General features: G+C 38.2%; 1 protein-coding gene across 2 annotated transcripts; it reads left to right on the top strand.

Moving 5' to 3' along the window:
• Positions 1-4,529: 4,529 nt before the first annotated feature.
• On the top strand, positions 4,530-7,099 carry LOC146649290 (G2/M phase-specific E3 ubiquitin-protein ligase-like). Of its 2 annotated transcripts, XM_085386613.1 has the most exons (7): positions 4,530-4,580; positions 4,714-4,800; positions 4,881-5,194; positions 5,426-5,604; positions 5,760-5,932; positions 6,102-6,316; positions 6,415-7,099. In XM_085386613.1, the coding sequence occupies exons 1-7, from the start codon at positions 4,567-4,569 to the stop codon at positions 6,648-6,650; spliced, it is 1,218 nt and encodes a 405-aa protein (XP_085242739.1). In that variant the 5' UTR covers positions 4,530-4,566; the 3' UTR covers positions 6,651-7,099. The 2 variants fall into 2 exon arrangements, with proteins under 2 accessions (XP_085242739.1, XP_085242740.1); XM_085386614.1 differs by lacking the exons at positions 4,530-4,580; positions 4,714-4,800; positions 5,426-5,604 and having other exon boundaries at positions 5,126-5,194.
• Positions 7,100-20,588: the final 13,489 nt, after the last annotated feature.

Raw genomic sequence — 20,588 nt, 5'->3', positions numbered from 1 at the left:
CACTTCTGCTCTCCCCCATATTCCATCTTCACAAGCATATCCTGTGCGGAGATTGAATAAAAATTAGTTGACACTAATTAATGGCACAAATAATCCAGTAAACAATTGCAGCACAGTAAAAAAAAAAAAGGAATCCTCTTTGAGCCATTACTTGTGTAAAGTATTTTCCCAAAAGACAAAGACACAGGCAACAGGTAATACTGAACTAAATGTAAAACCTCAACCTTTTTCATTTTTACCTAAACCGTGTGCACAAAACTCTGGAGGGATCTATGCTAACGTAGAACCCAGTCAGGACGCCTGCTACTGCTGTTTGCTCGTTTTGTTTTGTTTTTTTATGGGCGATCGTTTTCAGGCTTCAAGTAGCACCATTATACCAACATTTCACATTCTACACATTGTTTTAGGTGTATTTGACCAAAAGGTTGACTGAAAATTCACATGCAAGCTTTCTTCAAGGCTGTGGTATTTGCCCGCAAACAATACCTTTCAGCTAGCTAAAACAGAATATTATGCTATCAGCGAGCAACATGGCTAATGCCTTTCACACAGCTTTGTCTCAACTCCAAAGAGCCACAGAAGTAAAAGCTCATAATAATAATTGAAACAATCTTTGAAAACATGACTTACCAAGCATGGCAAACTACGGTGGCTGGGAAGTGCAAATCGCAACAAATTAAAAAACCGCAACAAATTACAAAAACCCCACAACAAATTACAAAAAGCCCACAACAAAATACAAAAAGCCCACAACAAAATACAAAAAGCCCACAACAAATTACAAAAACCCCACAACAAAATACAAAAAGCCCACAACAAATTACAAAAAGCCCACAACAAATTACAAAAACCCCACAACAAAATACAAAAAGCCCACAACAAATTACAAAAAGCCCACAACAAATTACAAAAAGCCCACAACAAATTACAAAAAGCCCACAACAAATTACAAAACCCCCACAACAAAATACAAAAAGCCCACAACAAATTACAAAAAGCCCACAACAAAATACAAAAAGCCCACAACAAATTACAAAACCCCCACAACAAAATACAAAAAGCCCACAACAAATTACAAAAAGCCCACAACAAATTACAAAAAGCCCACAACAAATTACAAAAAGCCCACAACAAAATACAAAAAGCCCACAACAAATTACAAAAAGCCCACAACAAATTACAAAAAGCCCACAACAAATTACAAAAAGCCCACAACAAAATACAAAAAGCCCACAACAAATTACAAAAAGCCCACAACAAATTACAAAAAGCCCACAACAAATTACAAAAAGCCCACAACAAATTACAAAACCCCCACAACAAAATACAAAAAGCCCACAACAAATTACAAAAACCCCACAACAAATTAAAATAAACCCGCAACAAATTAAAAATCCTTGACGGAAAGGGATTGTCTGAAATACCGGAAGTGACACAACGATTAGGCTTACTCCATATTTTTAGCTCAGAAAAGTGATTCGGGATGTAAACAAACGTCGAGAAACACACTCCTCACAGCGCTTCCTCATTACCCTGACCGTGCTCGCTGCATTAAAAATAGATGGAAAATGTTTTGTCCGTTTTGTGGCGTTAGCTTCTGCCTCTTCACCCCTTTTTGTGCTTCCTGTGGACGGTCTCTGGAGCTTTTGCGGGACACAGACCAGGCCGAAGGATCAGACTCCCCAGGGACATCAAAACATACAAAAAATTCTGAACAAAGTAATTTTGATATATTACTCACTTTTTTTCTCTTCAGTCTATACTATTTCAGTTAAATAGCACGTTTATTTACCATTTTGGCTTTTGTTTCTTTTTATGTTTCCTTATACTGTATTCTCGTCTACGTTTAGTAATGGAGAGTGCTTATAACCCCGTTTTGATGTTAAACGTTTTTCATTCAACCAGAACAAACATGTCCGTCATACAAGCAGTTCATGGAGTACAAAAAATCAAAATCCAAAGAGCGTCAAGCCTTCAACTGTGGAGCAAAATTAAAACTCAAGCAACAGAGTAAACCTGTCAAGGTAAGCCATCACAGGTAAATTTATAAACGAGGATTTGGCAATTATTCTTAAAGTGATCTTGCTTTTATTATTTGTTTCTAGATCAATATAGGAATAATGGCGAAACAACAAACGGACTTAAAACCGCTAAGAGGGAAAACACTGCCCTTATTTATTAGCCCCGAAATTACAGCCCCTGACCTCCTGAAGCAGGCTGTAGAAAAAATGATAACATTCAACAAGGACTTGGTGGAGGGACCATATGTCCTTTTGTATCCCGACTGCACAGAGGTGATAAATGTGCCTGGGACAGAAAGGCCATTCCGACTGGCAGACTACAAAGATGAAATAGGAAAGAACTACAACAGGATTTCTCTTTTCATTTGCCCAGAGAGCCACTTCAAACAAGGTTTGTTAATTTTATATTTTGATGTATTTACATATACAACAACTAATAATGTGTTTATTTTCTCAGCTCTGATTGCAGAGGATGGTACCTCAGACTCAGACCCTGAGATTGTGATTACATCAAGAAGCACAGCTGAGTTCAACCAGGCAGACACATTGGTGTGTACCTTTTTCCCCCTCCACCATGCCAGAGGCCTGTGAGTGGCCCAGGCTGAGTGCTCTATTTTTTTCTCTATAATGATCATAATTCTGTAACATCCATGGGTGGATTATTTTCATTGTGTGATTGTATGTTCTTTAAAAAAATTATTATTATTATTTTGATGAACTAAATGCAATACGAAGTTGTTAAAAGCTTTGAAAAGTGCATATTTTTCATCTTAGGTTTTCAAACCACAAGACCAGAGTACCCCTAATGGTAAACATGCAGAGAAGGAGTAAGTTATTTCAGAGCTTGTTCTGCTATATATTAGAGTTGGGCAATACAATATGTCACAATATTTCTTTGTTTTATTTCAGGGAATATTGATATACATCACAATATAAACAGCTAGATTTGTACATATTAAATGTGCCGTTGCTCATAAGTAAGATGTGAAATCCTCAGAAGCTTGTTTTGATTTAAATATTTATTTCCTGTCATACGTTCAGACAGACAGATGTATTACCATATTACATTCCTTTCAGATAACTAAAAAAAGGTACATGTTAAAAACTAGATAAAAAGTCAGGGATAAAGATTTCCAGTTTCAAAAGACAACAAACACCATATCACTCAATTGCTTGGTCAATTACATTTAAAAACCAAAAAGAATGATTCTAAAAATAAATCTTAGTTTACAGTAAGTTTTACAGGAGAACAGACATAAAATTGACAGTTTTTGTCAATATCATATGAATAAGCTAAGAAATTGTCACGGCTGGCGGGGTGAGCCGTGTGGTGTGGGGGAAAAGGAGGACCCAAAATGCGGCAGTGACTGATGATTCGAGTGTTTATTTACAAGTGGTGGAGTGGCAAAAACAGGCAGTGAGGCATGACAAAACAACTGAAGAAACCTAAACTGGGAGAACTAAATGACAAACCTGAGACCATGCAAAAGGGGTGCGGGGCAGAGAGACAGGAACGGAACACCATAGAACGCAGACGAGCCGACAACGAACACAGACCGACACCCACTATATACACACACACATACACAAGGTAATCGGGTAATCGCACACAGGAGGGAAGAACAGCTGATCTGAATACACATGATGACTGGAGGACACAAGCTGAACACAATAACAGACACAGACCGTCAGAATAGAACAGGAAATCCAGAACACGAGCCTTCAAAGTAAAGCAGGAAACACACAGACTGATTTACAACACAACACGGGGACATGAACAGAGCACCAAGGACAGACACAGGTAGGGCTGAATATACACCAAACTTCAGGTTCAACCCTAAACTAATACAAAATCAGAATAAACACAAAACGCTGGGTCAACGACCCAGGACCATGACAGAAATAAAAGCAAATTCTCCTAATCTCTCCTTGTATATTTATTTTAATGGTTTGTTTAGATGTAAATGGTGCCCAAACATCTCCACGGGTGGTGTTGCTACTTCACTGTGCTGCAGGTAACAAGTCACCCTAACTGGACATGACGCTGTTCCCATAGCAATTGGTTGCTGCGCAACTTGATAAGGATTGACTATTCTTATGTCAATGAAAAAAAAGAGGGATTAGAGGAATAAGCAGCATGTAAAATGGATGGATAGCTCTATTGCAATAGTCTCATATTTCCATTGAGAAAAAAGTATAGTGCAATACATATTGTTATTTTATTGCCCCGCCCTAATACAAATATTTATTGGTTTCATAGCATTTTTATAATGTTGGTATCATAAAAAATATAAAACTGTATGAGCTTCTTATCTGGACATTTTAATTCCAATTCTGTTTCAGACATGCTCCAGGACCTTCATCTACCATACAGCCATGTCAGGTATTTGGGCAATTTATGTCAGCATGAGGTTTTTTGCTATTGTTGAAATAATACAATGCTATGTATGTTTATGTACAGTATGCAATCTTTGTTGTTCTTGTTTTTCAGATTGTAATATCTGATACAGAGGATCTTGATCACCAAAACGAAACAAATCCAGTCATGAGTCCCTATAGGTAAATAAAATTGTGTCTTATACGTAATTTTAAACCTGTAACTACAGTACACGTTTGGGTTTGTGAAATGGGTAAAGATAGTTATAGGGTCAACACAAGTTTTTCTAATGTTGGAATTATAATTTCTCAACAGTAAATATGCAGACCTGTGTGCCCCCTGCATTGAGGACGAGGATGAAGAGCTGGTTGAAGTTGCTTCACCGATGGATTCCAAAACACTGTAAAATATCAAATAATACTTCAAATAACAACGCTAAATTGTATAGTCTTGCATTCTGTCTTTCATTTTTGTGATTACAGGGAAGACGTTAACATTACTCTACCTGACATCATTGCAAACTTATCCAGTGCTATTCATCATGGAAGTGTCAGCAGATTCAACATCTCAAGAGCAAATGTCTGGGATGGAGCAGTCAGGGGTTTCAGGCGGTTGTCATACTCTGAAACCAATGACATGTTGGTTAAATTTACTGATGATGCTGGCATTCTAGAAGAAGGACTTGATGCAGGTGGCCCAAAACGAGAGTTTTTGAGTCTGCTAATGAAACACATGAAAGATCGTCCCATTTTTGATGGACCAGAAGGACATCGATTCCTCGTCTACAATGCAAAGGGTATGCAATGATCAGATCTTTGATAAACTTAATTTAAAAACATTTTTGGGACTTGTAAATCAATTTGTTTTTAATTATTATCAGAAGCAACTCATTTTTTTTTGGATTATTTCAACACAGCATTAGTATGTCTATCTGGTCGATTGATCTGACATCGATCGGCTCTGATCGATTGATAGAGAGAGGTGTGTGTGTGTGAGAGAGTTTATCATTTACTGTATTCATTCACAGCTGTAAGAGAGGATGACTACTACCTAGCAGGAAAGATGATAGCTGTGTCAGTTGTGCATGGTGGTCCAGGGCCCCATTTCCTGTCAGAAGAGCTGGTACATTATCTTGCAGGCCAGACTTCAGTAAAAGCAACAGTTGCCTCAGTCACAGATGACGACATAGGGAAAGCTTTACTAGAGGTGAGGACAGCGCAGGATTTGAATGCAGGATAGAACTATAGTTTCTTCATCTGTATGAAATTAAAATCTTCTTTCTTTGTGTAGGGAAAAAAACAGGAATGAAAATCAGACACGTAAGCTTACATTGTGTATGTCCATTTTTATGGGTTTTTCAGATCGACAGTGCTGGTTCAGTGGATGTCCTGCGTGACTGTGTCATAAAACACAGTACTATGCTACAGGTGGCTGGTTGTCTAAGGCATGTTTCCACAGTTGAGGAAAAGAAAGACATTGTGTCTGACTATCTCCGGTGGTATATAATTGCTCGAAACTCATCTGTAATTGACAGGTAAGACTATTATAGAAGAGACTATGCACAACACCGTCATAACAATAATTCTATAATTTCCAACTGAAATGTTTTACATTCTCCAAGGTTTCCAAAGTTCAAAGTGTGTCCATAGTTTATGCATGTATTATGAACTGGTAAATGACACAAAGTTCTCCTCATTCTTTAGATTTAAAGAGGGTCTTTCAGCACTTAATTTCCTGAGTGCGCTCCAGCAACACCCTACTTTGCTTTCCCCGGTCCTGTGTCACATGGAAAAGAAACTCACAGCTCTTGAACTTGAGAGACTTTTCAAACCTGACTTCAGCCCATCTGGAAGTAACAGGAGACATCTGGAAAGTCAAACTGTGGGCTACTGGTCAGACTATCTGCTGGACTGTGAAGGTTTATACCAGTATTTCTTTTAGTACTCATTACAAGACAATGTGTTGAATTCACATATACATATATAATTTTTTTTATTTTTTTTAAATTCTTTGCAGAATCACAAACTGCTGTGTCGGTGGGCGATGTTCTGATGTTTGCAACTGGGCTAACATCACTGCCACCTTCTGGATTAGATCCACTACCAAGCCTACAGTTCCTGGATGACTCTTTATTCCCGATGGCAAATACATGCTTAAACTTATTGAAACTACCCATGACAACCTCATATTCTGTGTTTAAATCCAACATGGATTTTGGAATTCAAAACTCCCCAGGATTTGGATGTTTCTAGGATGTCTGGCCTTGTATTTCAAACCTGCTGTTGATTTGTTTCTCTAGTTTTTAAGTCAAGATTTTTTTAAAATATGTTATGAATAGGAGAAGGTGGGACATACTAGTGGTACAGCACAAATCCATTTTGGGTTACCAGGTGTAATTTTATTAGATAACCCAGTCACTTACAGCTGCTTCTTCTTGGCATTACATTGTAAATTCTGTAGGTTTTTTTGATACAGGACTTATCCAGAAATCAGTTATGTATTTGAGCGTGTTTTTTTTTTATTCTAAAATGTAGGTACATATGTTCAAAGGAGATTGAAAATACAATGGCTTGACTTGATTTGTTCAAAGGTTTGACAGTGCCGCTAAAAGTAAAGGCATTTAAAAGTGCACCGTGTTCTACTCTTAAAAAGTTGTAATAAACCCACAATACAGTGCAAGATTTGATTTTATTATTTATCGAAATGTTCAGGACTGTATCTCAACTTCCATCAGCTAAACAAGCATCACAATTTGCAAGACATTGCAGTAAGAATGTGCTTTTACAAACACTAACTTAAACTTTTGGCATCTTCAGCCAACTCATGTAGCCTAGTCCAAAAATACAGCATATGCTATAGGTTTTGGTAAAAAACCAAAAAAAAAAAAAAGGTTGGTTTTTTTGGGTTTTTTTTTTTAGAAATTTGCAATTTCTAATAACTTCATGTAGAGTTCAGTGGCAGACTCCCAGCAGACTGGCTTTTGAAAATGATTTTGCTCCATTACAAAATCCAGATACTCCTGTATGTTTGAGTCCCCACATACAACTACTGACAACCTAGACTCAGGAAAAGTGTCCAGTTCAGATTGTTGAATCAGGAATCCACAGTCCCTGGAGCCGTATCTGTGGTCAATGGAAGACAATTGCATTAATATAGGTTTACACAAAGTAATTATTTGATCATTATTATCCATTACCTGTGGGGTAGGTAGTACAGTTCATTTGGCACGCCTCCTGGACATGAAGCTGTTCTTGAAGGACGAATCCGATGAGTGTTCCACAACTTCACACATTCATCAAGATCCTTCTGAACAATGTCAGTGAAGCAAAATCTCAAAAGGCACTGATGCTCATGACTTCCATTGAAGTATCCAGCGTCTCGAAGATCTGCAAACAGCTCCAACCAAAACTGAGCCCTACAGAAATTGTTAAAAAAAATTGTTTAGAAATAGTTTAGTTAGTTTACATGGCATCGTTTCACAACATGTCATCGCATGGCACTTTACAGTTCATTTTAACTGAATCATATATAGACTCCAGTCAGTTTAAATGTTTTCTATTGAAAGGGATTGCATACAGGCAAAAATCGAAAACATTTGAGTAATGTGCAAAAGTTCATTTATTTTAGTAATTCAAATTAAATGTGAAATTACCAATATTGACTCATTACATACAAAGTGAGGCATTTCAAGTATTTGTTATAATGTTAATAATTAAGACGTAGAACTTATGAAAAACATGTTCTATTTGTTTGGGTCCTTTTTGCATAAATTACTGCCTCCATGCAGCGTGGTATGGATGCTATCAGTCTGTGGATGTGTTGAGGTGTTATGGAAGACCAGGATGCTTCAGTAGCAGCCTTGCGGTCTTAGCCACTACACTATGTGACACCCCTTTCATCCACACTTACATTGGACAAAACTTTCTATTAATGTGCTTTGATAGTCTCTGGGAACAGCCAACGTCTTTTAAGGTGTTCTTTATGGAGGGTGTCAATTATGTGTTTTTTTCCCCACAGCTGTCAGGACAGCAGTCATGTCCATCCTGTGAGTCGTCCTAAATTAGAAAGACCATTTAGAGGCTCAGGAACCCTTTGCAGATGATTTGAATTAATTAGCTCATAGTAGAGTGGCACTTTAAGTCTAAAATATTTAACCTTTTCACAATATTCTGGTTTTGAAGTTGGGTTTTCTTAAGTTCAAAATCATAATCATCATAATTACTAAATGGGCTAAAAATGTCTAGTTTGGCAAATAATGAGTATTTAATATCAGTTTTACTTTTTAAGTTGAATTACTGAAATAATAATAATAATAATAATAATAATAATAATAATAATAATGGATTGCATTTATATAGCACTTTTCGAGGCCCTCAAAGCACTTTACAATTCCAGTATTCATTCACTCTCACATTCATACACTGGTGGAGGCAGCTACAGTTGTAGCCACAGCTGCCCTGGGGCAGACTATAAATCAACTTTTGCACAACATTCAAATTTGTTACACCTTTAAATATCAGGCAAACTTAAATGTTATATTTACCTTCCTTTTCGATATATGGACCACCAGGACTCAATTCGCTGGTTATTCGTTGATGAACCAAACATGTGACTGGACTCTCCGCTGAAGTGGTCATCATGATGGTGACGTAGTGCGCACTGAACTGCAGCCATAATGCCGTTTTCTGTCCCACAGTCAGTTCTCAGTCTCATCGGTACAACACCAAGGCTCCCAACACATGACAAGTAATAGTAAGCTATGACCACTGGATTATTATTGGTTGGTCCACATTCTAGCCACAAAACCTTGCGTGAAAATCCATCAATGCACCCTGAAATGGCCAAACCGAATGGTTTGAGCTTGTCATAACCATCAGCATGCCACATGTAGTTGGGTCCCAGCGAATGATAGGTTCTCCTAATGAATCTTCTGCGTGTTCTCATCTGGCATCCATGAGGATTAAGCTCCCGGAGTATTTTCATCACATCATCCCTCTTCACTTTAAGATGATGCTTTTGTTTAAGTACCTGCCACATTGTTCGATACCCAAACAATCGCCCAGGTCCTTGAAGCTCCGCTCTGATTGCGTTAATGATTGTTGTTCTGGAGTGAAAATGTTTTCTTCGGTAAAGTCCAGCATTATTGAGTTTACTTTTAAGACTCCTTAAACTCATCTTTACACCATGCAAAGTTAACATCATGTCCATGATAACACTATATGAGTGACCTTCGTTGAAATATTTAATGCAGCACTGTAGCTTGTCTGATCCTTCGGCCTGGTCTGTGTCCCGCAAAAGCTCCAGAGACCGTCCACAGGAAGCACAAAAAGGGGTGAAGAGGCAGAAGCTAACGCCACAAAACGGACAAAACATTTTCCATCTATTTTTAGTGCAGCGAGCACGGTCAGGGTAATGAGGAAGCGCTGTGAGGAGTGCGTTTCTCGACGTTTGTTTACATCCCGAATCACTTTTCTGGGCTACAAATATGGAGTAAGCCTAATCGTTGTGTCACTTCCGGTATTTCAGACAATCCCTTTCCGTCAAGGATTTTTAATTTGTTGCGGGTTTATTTTAATTTGTTGTGGGGTTTTTGTAATTTGTTGTGGGCTTTTTGTATTTTGTTGTGGGCTTTTTGTATTTTGTTGTGGGCTTTTTGTAATTTGTTGTGGGCTTTTTGTAATTTGTTGTGGGCTTTTTGTAATTTGTTGTGGGCTTTTTGTAATTTGTTGTGGGCTTTTTGTAATTTGTTGTGGGCTTTTTGTAATTTGTTGTGGGCTTTTTGTATTTTGTTGTGGGGGTTTTGTATTTTGTTGTGGGCTTTTTGTATTTTGTTGCGGGTTTATTTTAATTTGTTGTGGGCTTTTTGTAATTTGTTGTGGGCTTTTTGTAATTTGTTGTGGGCTTTTTGTAATTTGTTGTGGGCTTTTTGTAATTTGTTGTGGGCTTTTTGTATTTTGTTGTGGGCTTTTTGTATTTTGTTGTGGGGTTTTTGTAATTTGTTGTGGGCTTTTTGTATTTTGTTGTGGGCTTTTTGTATTTTGTTGTGGGCTTTTTGTATTTTGTTGTGGGCTTTTTGTAATTTGTTGTGGGTTTTTGTAATTTGTTGTGGGCTTTTTGTAATTTGTTGTGGGCTTTTTGTATTTTGTTGTGGGCTTTTTGTAATTTGTTGTGGGCTTTTTGTAATTTGTTGTGGGCTTTTTGTATTTTGTTGTGGGCTTTTTGTAATTTGTTGTGGGCTTTTTGTAATTTGTTGTGGGCTTTTTGTAATTTGTTGTGGGCTTTTTGTATTTTGTTGTGGGCTTTTTGTAATTTGTTGTGGGCTTTTTGTATTTTGTTGTGGGCTTTTTGTAATTTGTTGTGGGCTTTTTGTAATTTGTTGTGGGCTTTTTGTAATTTGTTGTGGGGTTTTTGTAATTTGTTGTGGGCTTTTTGTATTTTGTTGTGGGCTTTTTGTATTTTGTTGTGGGCTTTTTGTAATTTGTTGTGGGCTTTTTGTAATTTGTTGTGGAGTTTTTGTAATTTGTTGTGGGGTTTTTGTAATTTGTTGCGGTTTTTTAATTTGTTGCGATTTGCACTTCCCAGCCACCGTAGCAAACAACTCAAATATGTAGAGCAAAATGTTCTGAAACGGCTTCACTTCAGCTTCGATTGGAGCCGTGCTGGGGGCGGAGTCTGTGAATTTACTCTGTTGGTGTCATAGCCCTTCTAGGAGTTCAGAGTTAAGAGGTCAAGAGTTAATGTTTCCATTGTAACACCTCCAGATTTGACATAGAAACACTCATTTTTAACACTCGATTTTAACTACTATCATTAAACATCTCAGAGTTACATTAAAAGAATGTGACTCTACTTAGTGTAAAATTAACTCTTGCAAGAAGACTATTAACACCAAAACATTTAACACTTTTGAATTTGCTGTGAACAGCCTTCTAGTGTCGAATCCTGCATGTCTATCATTCTGCATCATGGAGGTCTAACAGCCAACTAAAGTTACAATGAGCAAAGCACTTTTTTTTTTAACTTAAGGTTCTTCAAAATTGTCCCTGCATCAAAGCTTAAGCAGCAGTTTTATTAATAGGGTCACTTCAATAGCTTTTCTGTAATGTTACACATCACTGCATCATTTTTGTCTCGTTTTTTGATGTTCCTTTTATGCAAATCAGTTTATACAACGAGGTTTTGTATAATTAAAAGCAACAAAGAGGGGCCCTGGGCCTTCACAGCCATATCTGAATAATGCACTTTGTGCACAGATAGTCAGTACATCACTACATTTTTGTTTTTTTGTTTTGTTTTTTCACAACAATCTGGGGAGTTTACAGTAGGTCACTCAGGCACTCCGACTCAGTCTACTACAGCAACAAATAAAATCTCCACAGAGAAAATACAAGCATCTCGAATATTCGTGGAAATTTAATACACAAGTATTTCAAGTGTTTTTGTGTGTATCGAGTCCAGTAACCAAGAAATACTTTGAGAATGTTACAAGCACGCAAACATTCATCTTTTAGAAATGATTGAAATTTGTTTTTATAAGCCCAAAACTGCATTAAAAATAGAATGAATATGTTCCTTCTCTCAATAAGAGGTCAATGTTACAAGTACACAACTCCACTAAAGGTTCATGGTAACCTGAGAAAGTACAAACTATTCCAAATAAAATCTGGTAGAGGATATGTTGTCATCCTTGGGTTTCCTGGGGAAGTACTGTGTAATATATTTTTCCTCAGGTCTGTTCTGGCTAAATATGAAAATGAGGCTGAGTTGAAAAGAGGAAAAAATTGAAGGACACCAAAGAGTGAAGGCTGGCTTTGACCCAGAGACATTCATGGCTGTGAAGCACTTGAGCCAAACAGACACCTTTTAGATGCTCTCTAACTCAGTACATATTTAATTTAATGATTATTCTAGCCTGATACACATCATCAGTCATTTTGATGTGCTGGAGAGAGGTGTAATGCCAACTCGATTCTCTGGCACAGTACCAATACACTTGGTAATTATGCATGTACTTTTTCAGTATATATTCAATGAGTAAGAGTTTGAATTTCAAAATAATAATCAATCAAACCTACATTTAATCCCCAAGGTAGCATGAAGTCTTGTACAAACTCATTGTAAAGGTCCACAAATATGTCCAGTATTTACTGCTGACCTTCACAGTTGTGAAAACTGCAGTGGAGCTTCTGCTGTTCCTCATGAAGGTCACTGGTGGGTGCAGTAATAGTTTAGCCTTGAATGTCATTGGACACCTTCAAACAAAATGCAAATAATAGACATGGCTCTAGGTTTTGTTTGCATTTTAGATGGAACACATGGGTGTGTGTGTGGAAGTGGGGGAGGGCGGGCCTCCTGGATGATATTTTGGGCATCAAACAGTGGATGCATGCTGATGCTGCAGTTTGTTTGCTGTGAAGGTTTTTCTTTAAATATAGCTATTGACTCAATTTAGTTCACTTCATCCATCCATCCGTTCTCTTCCGCTGATCCAATTCAGGGTCATGGGTGGGCTGGAGCCTATCCCAGCTGTCTTAGGATGAGCTGGGATAGGGTTCAGTCACTTCCATTTATTTAATCACAGCAAGAATCATCTCAAGGTGATTTATATTGTAAGTTAAAAACCCTGACATTAGATGACCTATGAACAAGCACTCTGGCAACAAATGGGGATGAAAAACTCTCTTTTAACAGGAAGACATCTACGGCAGAACCATGCTCAGGAAGGGTCGGTGATCTGCCACGACTATTTGAAGGGGATGGGTGTAGAAGAGAGTCAGAGCATGAAAAGACCAGGCAACGAAAGAAGTTTGACTTTCTTACTTTTCATCAGAAACCACAGAAAAGTATGGAGAGTGTCCTCAGCAGCCAGAAGAAAAAGGATGCCACACGGAGGATGTGAACAAGTGGGTGAACAATTTGTCTGACAGACAACTCACCCAAACAGTGAGTTTTCTGTCAGACTCAAAAAGGTTGAACTTTGCTATGACACCAAGACAAGTCCCGCTTTTGGAACTGATCACAGCCACAGAAACAGAAATGTGAAAGAACAACCTTGCAGACATTGAAGCAGAGCAACTGCAAATAAAAGTTTCGGCCTGACTCGTCAATGCACAGCCCCCAGCATCCAACATCAGCATGGAGGAAATGAAGGCACTCATATTACTTAGGAATGACAACAACACTATTATTCTTCCAGAAGACAAGGGTACTTGTCTATGGTATGGTACTGAACTCCATATCCAGAACACCTTGGATTTTGTTGAGAAAGTGAGAGGTTATTATGCAGGCAGATAAAACCATGGTCACGTATGATGTTACAGCTCTCTTCACTTACATTCCAGTTACTAAAGCGTTGGAGGTAGTTCCTAAGAGATTACAGGATGAGCTCAACCTCAGCAACAGCACCACACTCAGCACCGACCAAATGTGTTTGCTCTTTAACTGTGTCGTCATCTACATGTTTCACATACAAGGGTCAGTACTACAGGCAGAAACATGGGTGCGCCCAGTTTCACCCATTGTGGCTAACTTGTACATGGAAGAAGTGGAAAAGAGGGCTCTGTTATCCTACCCTGGAACACCACAAAGATCAGGTTCAGGTATGTGGATGACACCTGAGTGAAAATCAAATCTCAGGACAATTCACAGATCACATTAACTCGGTGGACCGACACATCAAATTCACCAGGGAGGATATGAAAAGTGGCAGGTTAGCCGTCTCAGACTGTGAGATGTCGATCAGTAATGGCGGATATTTAACAGTGGATGTGTACTGTAAACCAACGCATACGGATCAGTATTTAAGGTTTGACTCTTAGTCATTATGTAAATGTGCTCTTTATAAGGTTACAGAAACCTACAGTCAGCTGAGAGTAAAGAAGTCACTTGGATGAGTTTCTCCCACTGAACACGCTACACCCAGATGAACAGAATCAACTTTTTGGGAGAGAGACAAATATTAAGATTAACTAATGATAAACTGCAGAGTGGTGTATAAACGCATAGTGGCTGAAAAGAAGAAGTGCATTGTGGGAAGCCAGATAACGAACTGAGAATTCAGGGTCATTTGATCCAGTCCAAACTATAAGCTTTATTAAAAAGGAAAGTTTAAGGCTAATCTTAAAAGTAGAGAGTGTGTCTATCTTCTGAATCCAAACTGGGAGCTGGTTCCACAGAAGAGGGGTCTGAAATCTGAAGGCTCTGCCTCCCACTCTATTTTTAAACACTCAGAGCAGTATTCTCTTAGAGTCTCTCTTGATCTCATAATTATTTAATAATCTAAAGTAATTTATAAACCCATGGGGTTTTCATAACAAAACATCTGCTTATGTTCAGATGGCTTTGTATATTCAAATCATATCAACCACATCTGTGTTGTGGGATCATTCTCAAGAATCATGTAGGCTACATCTCACATTTGTCAAAGTCATAGTAGCATAAGACAAGGAAGCCAAAGAGCAAACAACACTTTGAAAAATATTACAGAGTGGCTCCTAACTTGACTGGCTTTGAGAGTTTTTGAGGGGCAAAATGCTCTAATAAGAGTCCTCTTCTCCTCCTCCATCTCCACCACAGTCTGAATGCTTGGTGTTAGACGAGATGCTGTTTTGCTGATGCTGACCAAGCTGATAAATCTTTACAATGTGTTGCAAATTGTTATGCAAACAAGATTTTAGTGTCATAAACATTCAATTTTTTGTTTTCAGTTAAACTCATGGGTGGTATTGTGGCTCGAGGCTCTGTGGATCACTGATATCAATCTCAGACAGCTGTCATAATTAGTTTGGAACAGGATGAGCCCAATAAGATAAAAACTACTTAAGAAGGATGTTCCACATCATTAAGCATGCCACAGGTTTCAAGTAATATGGGAAAGAAAAAGCATCTCTGCTGCAGAAATGTGGTAAATAGAGCAATGCCTTAGATGAGGTCTGAAAACATTAGAAAATTAGATATTATACAAAAGCTTAAGCATGATTAGTACGATAATCATGCTTAAGCTTTTGTATAATATCTAATTTTCTTTCTTACCTTTCTCATAAAAGGTAAGAAAACAAAACTAGGAAACATAAGTCACTCTAGCAATACTGCGATAATGATTAACTAAGATTCAAAGGTCCACAAACACAAAACACTGAGTCAAAGCACCAGAACTATGACAGACAATGTACCATTTGATGCTGCAAAAATACCTCTGTGGCACTGGCTGCTACGGGCATAACCTTACTGAGAACTGATGGAGCATCTGAGATCTATGATGGATGGTTGCAAGAATTGTGAAGGTTAGAAGGGGTTAATATGTAACTTGGCCTGTTAAGATGTTTATGATTGAAATAGCTTTCAGTAAATATGATCTCCTAATGTTGCACTTTCAACAAATGATCATGTTCAGCTCTTTACAACCAATAAAATGTTTTGAAACTCTGTTGTGCATAATAATTCGGATCAATGGATTTTATTTTGGGGGGGGGGGGGGGGGGGGGTATTTGTGCAAAATCACAGTTATCATTGGGAGGTTTGTTCAATAAAATTTGAATTGTGCTCTAATGATTGATGACTTGAAAAGTATACTGACTGTCATTTGAATAGACTCTGTAGGAAAGTCAGCGACAAAAATTCTTTGCATAATAATTTGGAACCCGGTCTGTATGCGTTTGCATTTATGGTTTGAATAATTATATTTGTAACCAATGATTCAGTGGCTGCAGAAACTCTGCTGCTGAAGAACAAAAGCATCGGTGTGATTTTTTCCCCCTGAAAAAAACCTAAATCATTTGCACAATACATTTTTATGCAATTAAAAAAAGCCAGCTGTAGCAAATACATCTCAAATTTAAAGTTTGTCAATTGGTTCAATAAACTCAATTTTCACATAATTAGAATTTCTGGGAATTATTTTGTGGTCAAGGCTTTAAAGAGTTAACTGCAAAATGGCATAGTCGCTCAGCTACCCTGTTTTGTATAGAAGAATATTACCAGAATACAACCAATTGGAAACAAGCTGAGTTAAGTCCCTTGTTGCAAAGCGATGCACTGTAGACAAGCTGCGCTTATTGACACAGACTGACTCAAACTGACTGCAATCCTTTGTCAATTTGTCTGCATGTATAAGCTACACGGCAGTTGTTTGAATACCTTTGCCAATTTGTCTGAAAGGGACTGCAGTCACTGCAAATCGAGCCCTAGCTCCCCCAGGTGATCTGTGCAATAACCTTGTGATAGAAAGCGGTTGTCCAGAGGTTAGTCTATGGGCAACTAGCTGGTCATCACGACTAATTGCAATCAGTCATCAAATACGAAAAAATAAATAAATCATTCATTGCAATCACCGGTAACCACTGATTTTTCCTGGTCACCATGCTGTTCTACTTTTACTCTTGTGTGACTGAACCATAACAGAGAAGACTGAATGAGGTTGCCTGTCAGGAGCAGTGTTGGTCAAGTTACTTGAAAAAAGTAATCAGTAATTAGTTACTGATTACTTCCCCCAAAAAGTAATCCCGTTACTTTACTGATTACTTATTTTCAAAAGTAATTAATTACTTAGTTACTTAGTTACTTTTTAAAAACACGATTTACAACCTGAATAGGTGATAAAGCGATAGATCTTTCAGCCCAATTCTACTTTTTCTACATAATCCATCATACAAAATGTAATCAAATGGAAAAGTCCCTTTTTAAAACTTGTTTTATTAGTTTTAATCTTTTAACTTTATGCATCAAGCAAAAATTTAATTATATGCAACATTCTCTGACTGGAAGAAATTTGTTTAACATTTAACACTCACTCTTTCAAATAGATGCAAGTAAAACACAGCAGAAAATAAATAAAATCAAAGACTAGCAGCCCTTTCAATGGAAGAATCCGCGAGTTTCTCTGTGAGTTTCCCATTATGTCGTAGCCAGTGTTGGGACCAGAGATGGGCAGTAACGCGTTACTTGTAACGCGTTACTGTAATCTGATTACTTTTTTCAAGTAACGAGTAAAGTAAGGGATTACTATTACAAAATCGGTAATTAGATTACCGTTACTTTCCCGTAGGAACGCTGCGTTACTGCGTTACTAAAACCGTGATTTTTTTTGCGAGAATGTCTCATGACAGTGACGTAAGCAAGTGCGACGTTGGTGACAGCAGCTGTGTGCAGATCAACAATGGATAATATATCGAGTGCGGGAGAGAGTATGAGCGTGCAGCGTTTAAAGTGTGGAAGTACTGACCTTACTTTGAGTTTGATTCCATAAAAAGTGACAAAAACATTAGCGTCCATCGTGCATGGGAAGAAAACTTCTTTTTACAGCGAAAAAAAACCCTAAACTTCCGAGCAAGCACCGAGTAGCTACGACGTGATGGGAAACTCACAGAGACACTCGCGCGGATTCTTCAACTGACCGCAGCACACCTACACCAGGGTAACCCTCCGCCTACCCTGCTCCTGCTTTACAGGTGAAAATAGAGCAAAAGGACCGCTGAGTCTTTGACTTTATTTATTTTCTGCTGTGTTTTACTTGCATCTGTTTGAAAGAGTGAGTGAAAACACAAAAAATATTTTATTTTATGTGCTGGAATGTGTAGAAAATAGGTTTAAATGTTAAACTAATTTATTCAAGTCAGAGAATGTTGCATATAATTAAATGTTTTGCTTGATGCATAAAGTTAAAAGATTAAAACTGATAAAACAAGTTAAAAAAAAGAGACTTTTCCATTTGATTACATTTTGTATGATGGATTATGTAGAAAAAGTAGAATTGGGCTGAAAGATCTATCACTTTATCACCTCTTCAGGTTGTAAATCGTGTTTTTAAAAAGTAACTAAGTAACTAAGTAACTAAGTAATTAATTACTTTTGAAAATAAGTAATCAGTAAAGTAACGGGATTACTTTTTGGGGGGAGTAATCAGTAATTAGTTACTGATTACTTTTTTCAAGTAACTTGACCAACACTGGTTGGGACTAACGCGTTATTAAGTAACGCGTTACAGTAACTACGTTATTATTGCGGTAACGAGCACGGTAACTAGTTATTATGCCAAAATCAGGAACGCGTTACTCGTTACTGGGATTTAGATAGGGTCGTTACTCGTTACTTCGTGTGTTGCGTTTAACTTACCTCGGAAATCGGAACACGAACCTGGGAATAATGTCACACTCGAGTAAACGGTGTTCTGGTTAGCCTCGTTGGAGAAGTCTGGATTCCAATATGGCGACGCCCTCGAAAACGCTTGTTTTGCTAGCTCTCTACAAAAACAAATTACTACTACACATATGCAGCTCATCTGCAGTCCCGAATTTCTGAGTCCCGAGTACAAAGGAAAGCACCACGACTGCAGTTTCCGTGCTGGACGTAAAAAGGGCACGTGACACTGTGACGTAAGCTACAATCATGGTGGCAGTCGAAGATGGTCCAGGCATGTGTTTTCTCTCCTGGAAATATTCACATTATTTCTCCTTTGTGTTGGAAAAAGACAGGAATATTGTCGTGAACTGTACTCTCTGTGGAGGTTCTAAAACTCTTTCGACATCAAAGACTAGCAATTCTAATCTGATGAAACATCTTCAGAAACAGCATGCATCTACCAACTTAGTTGAAAAAGAACCTGAAGGCAACGTCGGTGACTCTAGCTCCGTTGATGCTATTCCAGCAAAACAACGAAAGCTTGATTTCGGACAGCCTGCTGCACAGTCCATCACCCAGCCCCAGCTACACAGGCTGATTGCCAGGTATGTTGTGGAAGACATGAAACCCATCTCAACGGTTGAGTCCCATGCTTTCAGACAACTGATTAGTCATATACCTGTGCGAGGGAGAGCTGGGAAGGCACCATCCAGAAAGACATTTTCCAGTTTCCTAGACCAAGAATATGCCAACATGGAGTCAGAGCTCAAAAATACACTTGACATGGTAGAATACATCTCCACAACAGCAGACATTTGGACTGTGCATAATAAAAGTTTTCTTGGTGTGACCGCGCATTGGATAAATGCACAAAACATGAAACGTGAGAAAGCAGCGCTGGCATGCAGGCGATTTATGGGTCGACATACGTATGACAGTATTGCATCTGAGCTGGACAACATTAACTCATCTCATGGCCTATCGTTTAAAATCACATCAACTGTAATGGATAATGGCTCCAATTTTGTCAAGGCTTTTAAAGTGTACCAGCCAGCACCTGAGTCAGATGACTCTGAATCTGAGGAGGATGAGGTGACTTTTGTTTCAATTGGGGATGTGCTGCAGAATGCTGCTGATGATGCTGATGATGCAATTTCTTTACCGCCACATCAGAGATGTGCATCGCACACAATGAATCTTATCTCTTGCACTGATGTGGAGAAGTGGCTATTGTCTGAAGCTGCAACAAAAACCATCTACAGAAGTGCCACCACAAAATGTGCAGGGCTGTGGAACAAGGCCAGTCGTTCCACAGTGGCTGCTGAGATTGTGGACGACATTATTGCAAAGAAGCTACTAGTACCTTGCACAACAAGGTGGAACTCGTTCTATTATGCTCTGGAGAGAATTTCAAAGATACCTGTGGTGGAGCTGAACACAATCTCATCCACATTACAGTTGAAATGTTTCAATGAGAGGGAGCATCAGTGTATCAGAGAGTACTGTGCAGTCATGAAACCACTTACTGTGGCACTGGACATTCTTCAAGGAGAAGACCATTGTTTTTATGGCACACTCCTACCCACACTGGAGTCGCTAATGACCAAGACTCTGGCTATAAAAAATGGTCTGCAAATTCTTGTTGGGCTACCAGATACAGTTGTCCAGGTAAGAGATGATATTTTCATTTGTGTTTATCTTTAATGAAATGTTTTACTCAATTGCTTTTTATATTGTGCTGTGCTGTTCACATGCAAGTGAATGCTGTTACAGTTACAGATACTTAACCCCAATAAATAAATAAAATAAATACAACGTAGTAAAATACACACTATTTACAAATTAAAATACATTCTATATAAAACTACAGCATGCTGTTAATATTTAATTAATTTAATGTTGAAACAATGCATACTTTCTCATGCAAAAATGTTTTTTGCACTTTTACTGTGTCGTTATTACAGGCAGTCAAAACAAGGTTTGCACATGTCCTTGGAAGTGAAGATGCTTTGCTGGCTGCTGTGACACTACCAAAATTTAAGCTTCGTTGGCTACATGACCAGGCGCGGAAGGAC

Source organism: Rhamphochromis longiceps, linkage group LG17 (assembly GCF_057381845.1).
Source record: "Rhamphochromis longiceps isolate RC_006_pf linkage group LG17, R_longiceps_female_GT1.1, whole genome shotgun sequence".
Lineage (NCBI taxonomy): Eukaryota > Metazoa > Chordata > Actinopteri > Cichliformes > Cichlidae > Rhamphochromis > Rhamphochromis longiceps.
Note: the sequence above shows the minus strand (reverse complement) of the source record. Positions and strands in the feature narration are given on the sequence as shown.

Excerpts from the sequence above, each read along its gene's own strand:
- LOC146649290 (XM_085386613.1), top strand. Across the intron at positions 4,801-4,880 it reads CCGATGGATTCCAAAACACT|GGAAGACGTTAACATTACTC; the intron begins GTAAAATATCAA and ends TTGTGATTACAG. Across the intron at positions 6,317-6,414 it reads CTATCTGCTGGACTGTGAAG|AATCACAAACTGCTGTGTCG; the intron begins GTTTATACCAGT and ends AATTCTTTGCAG.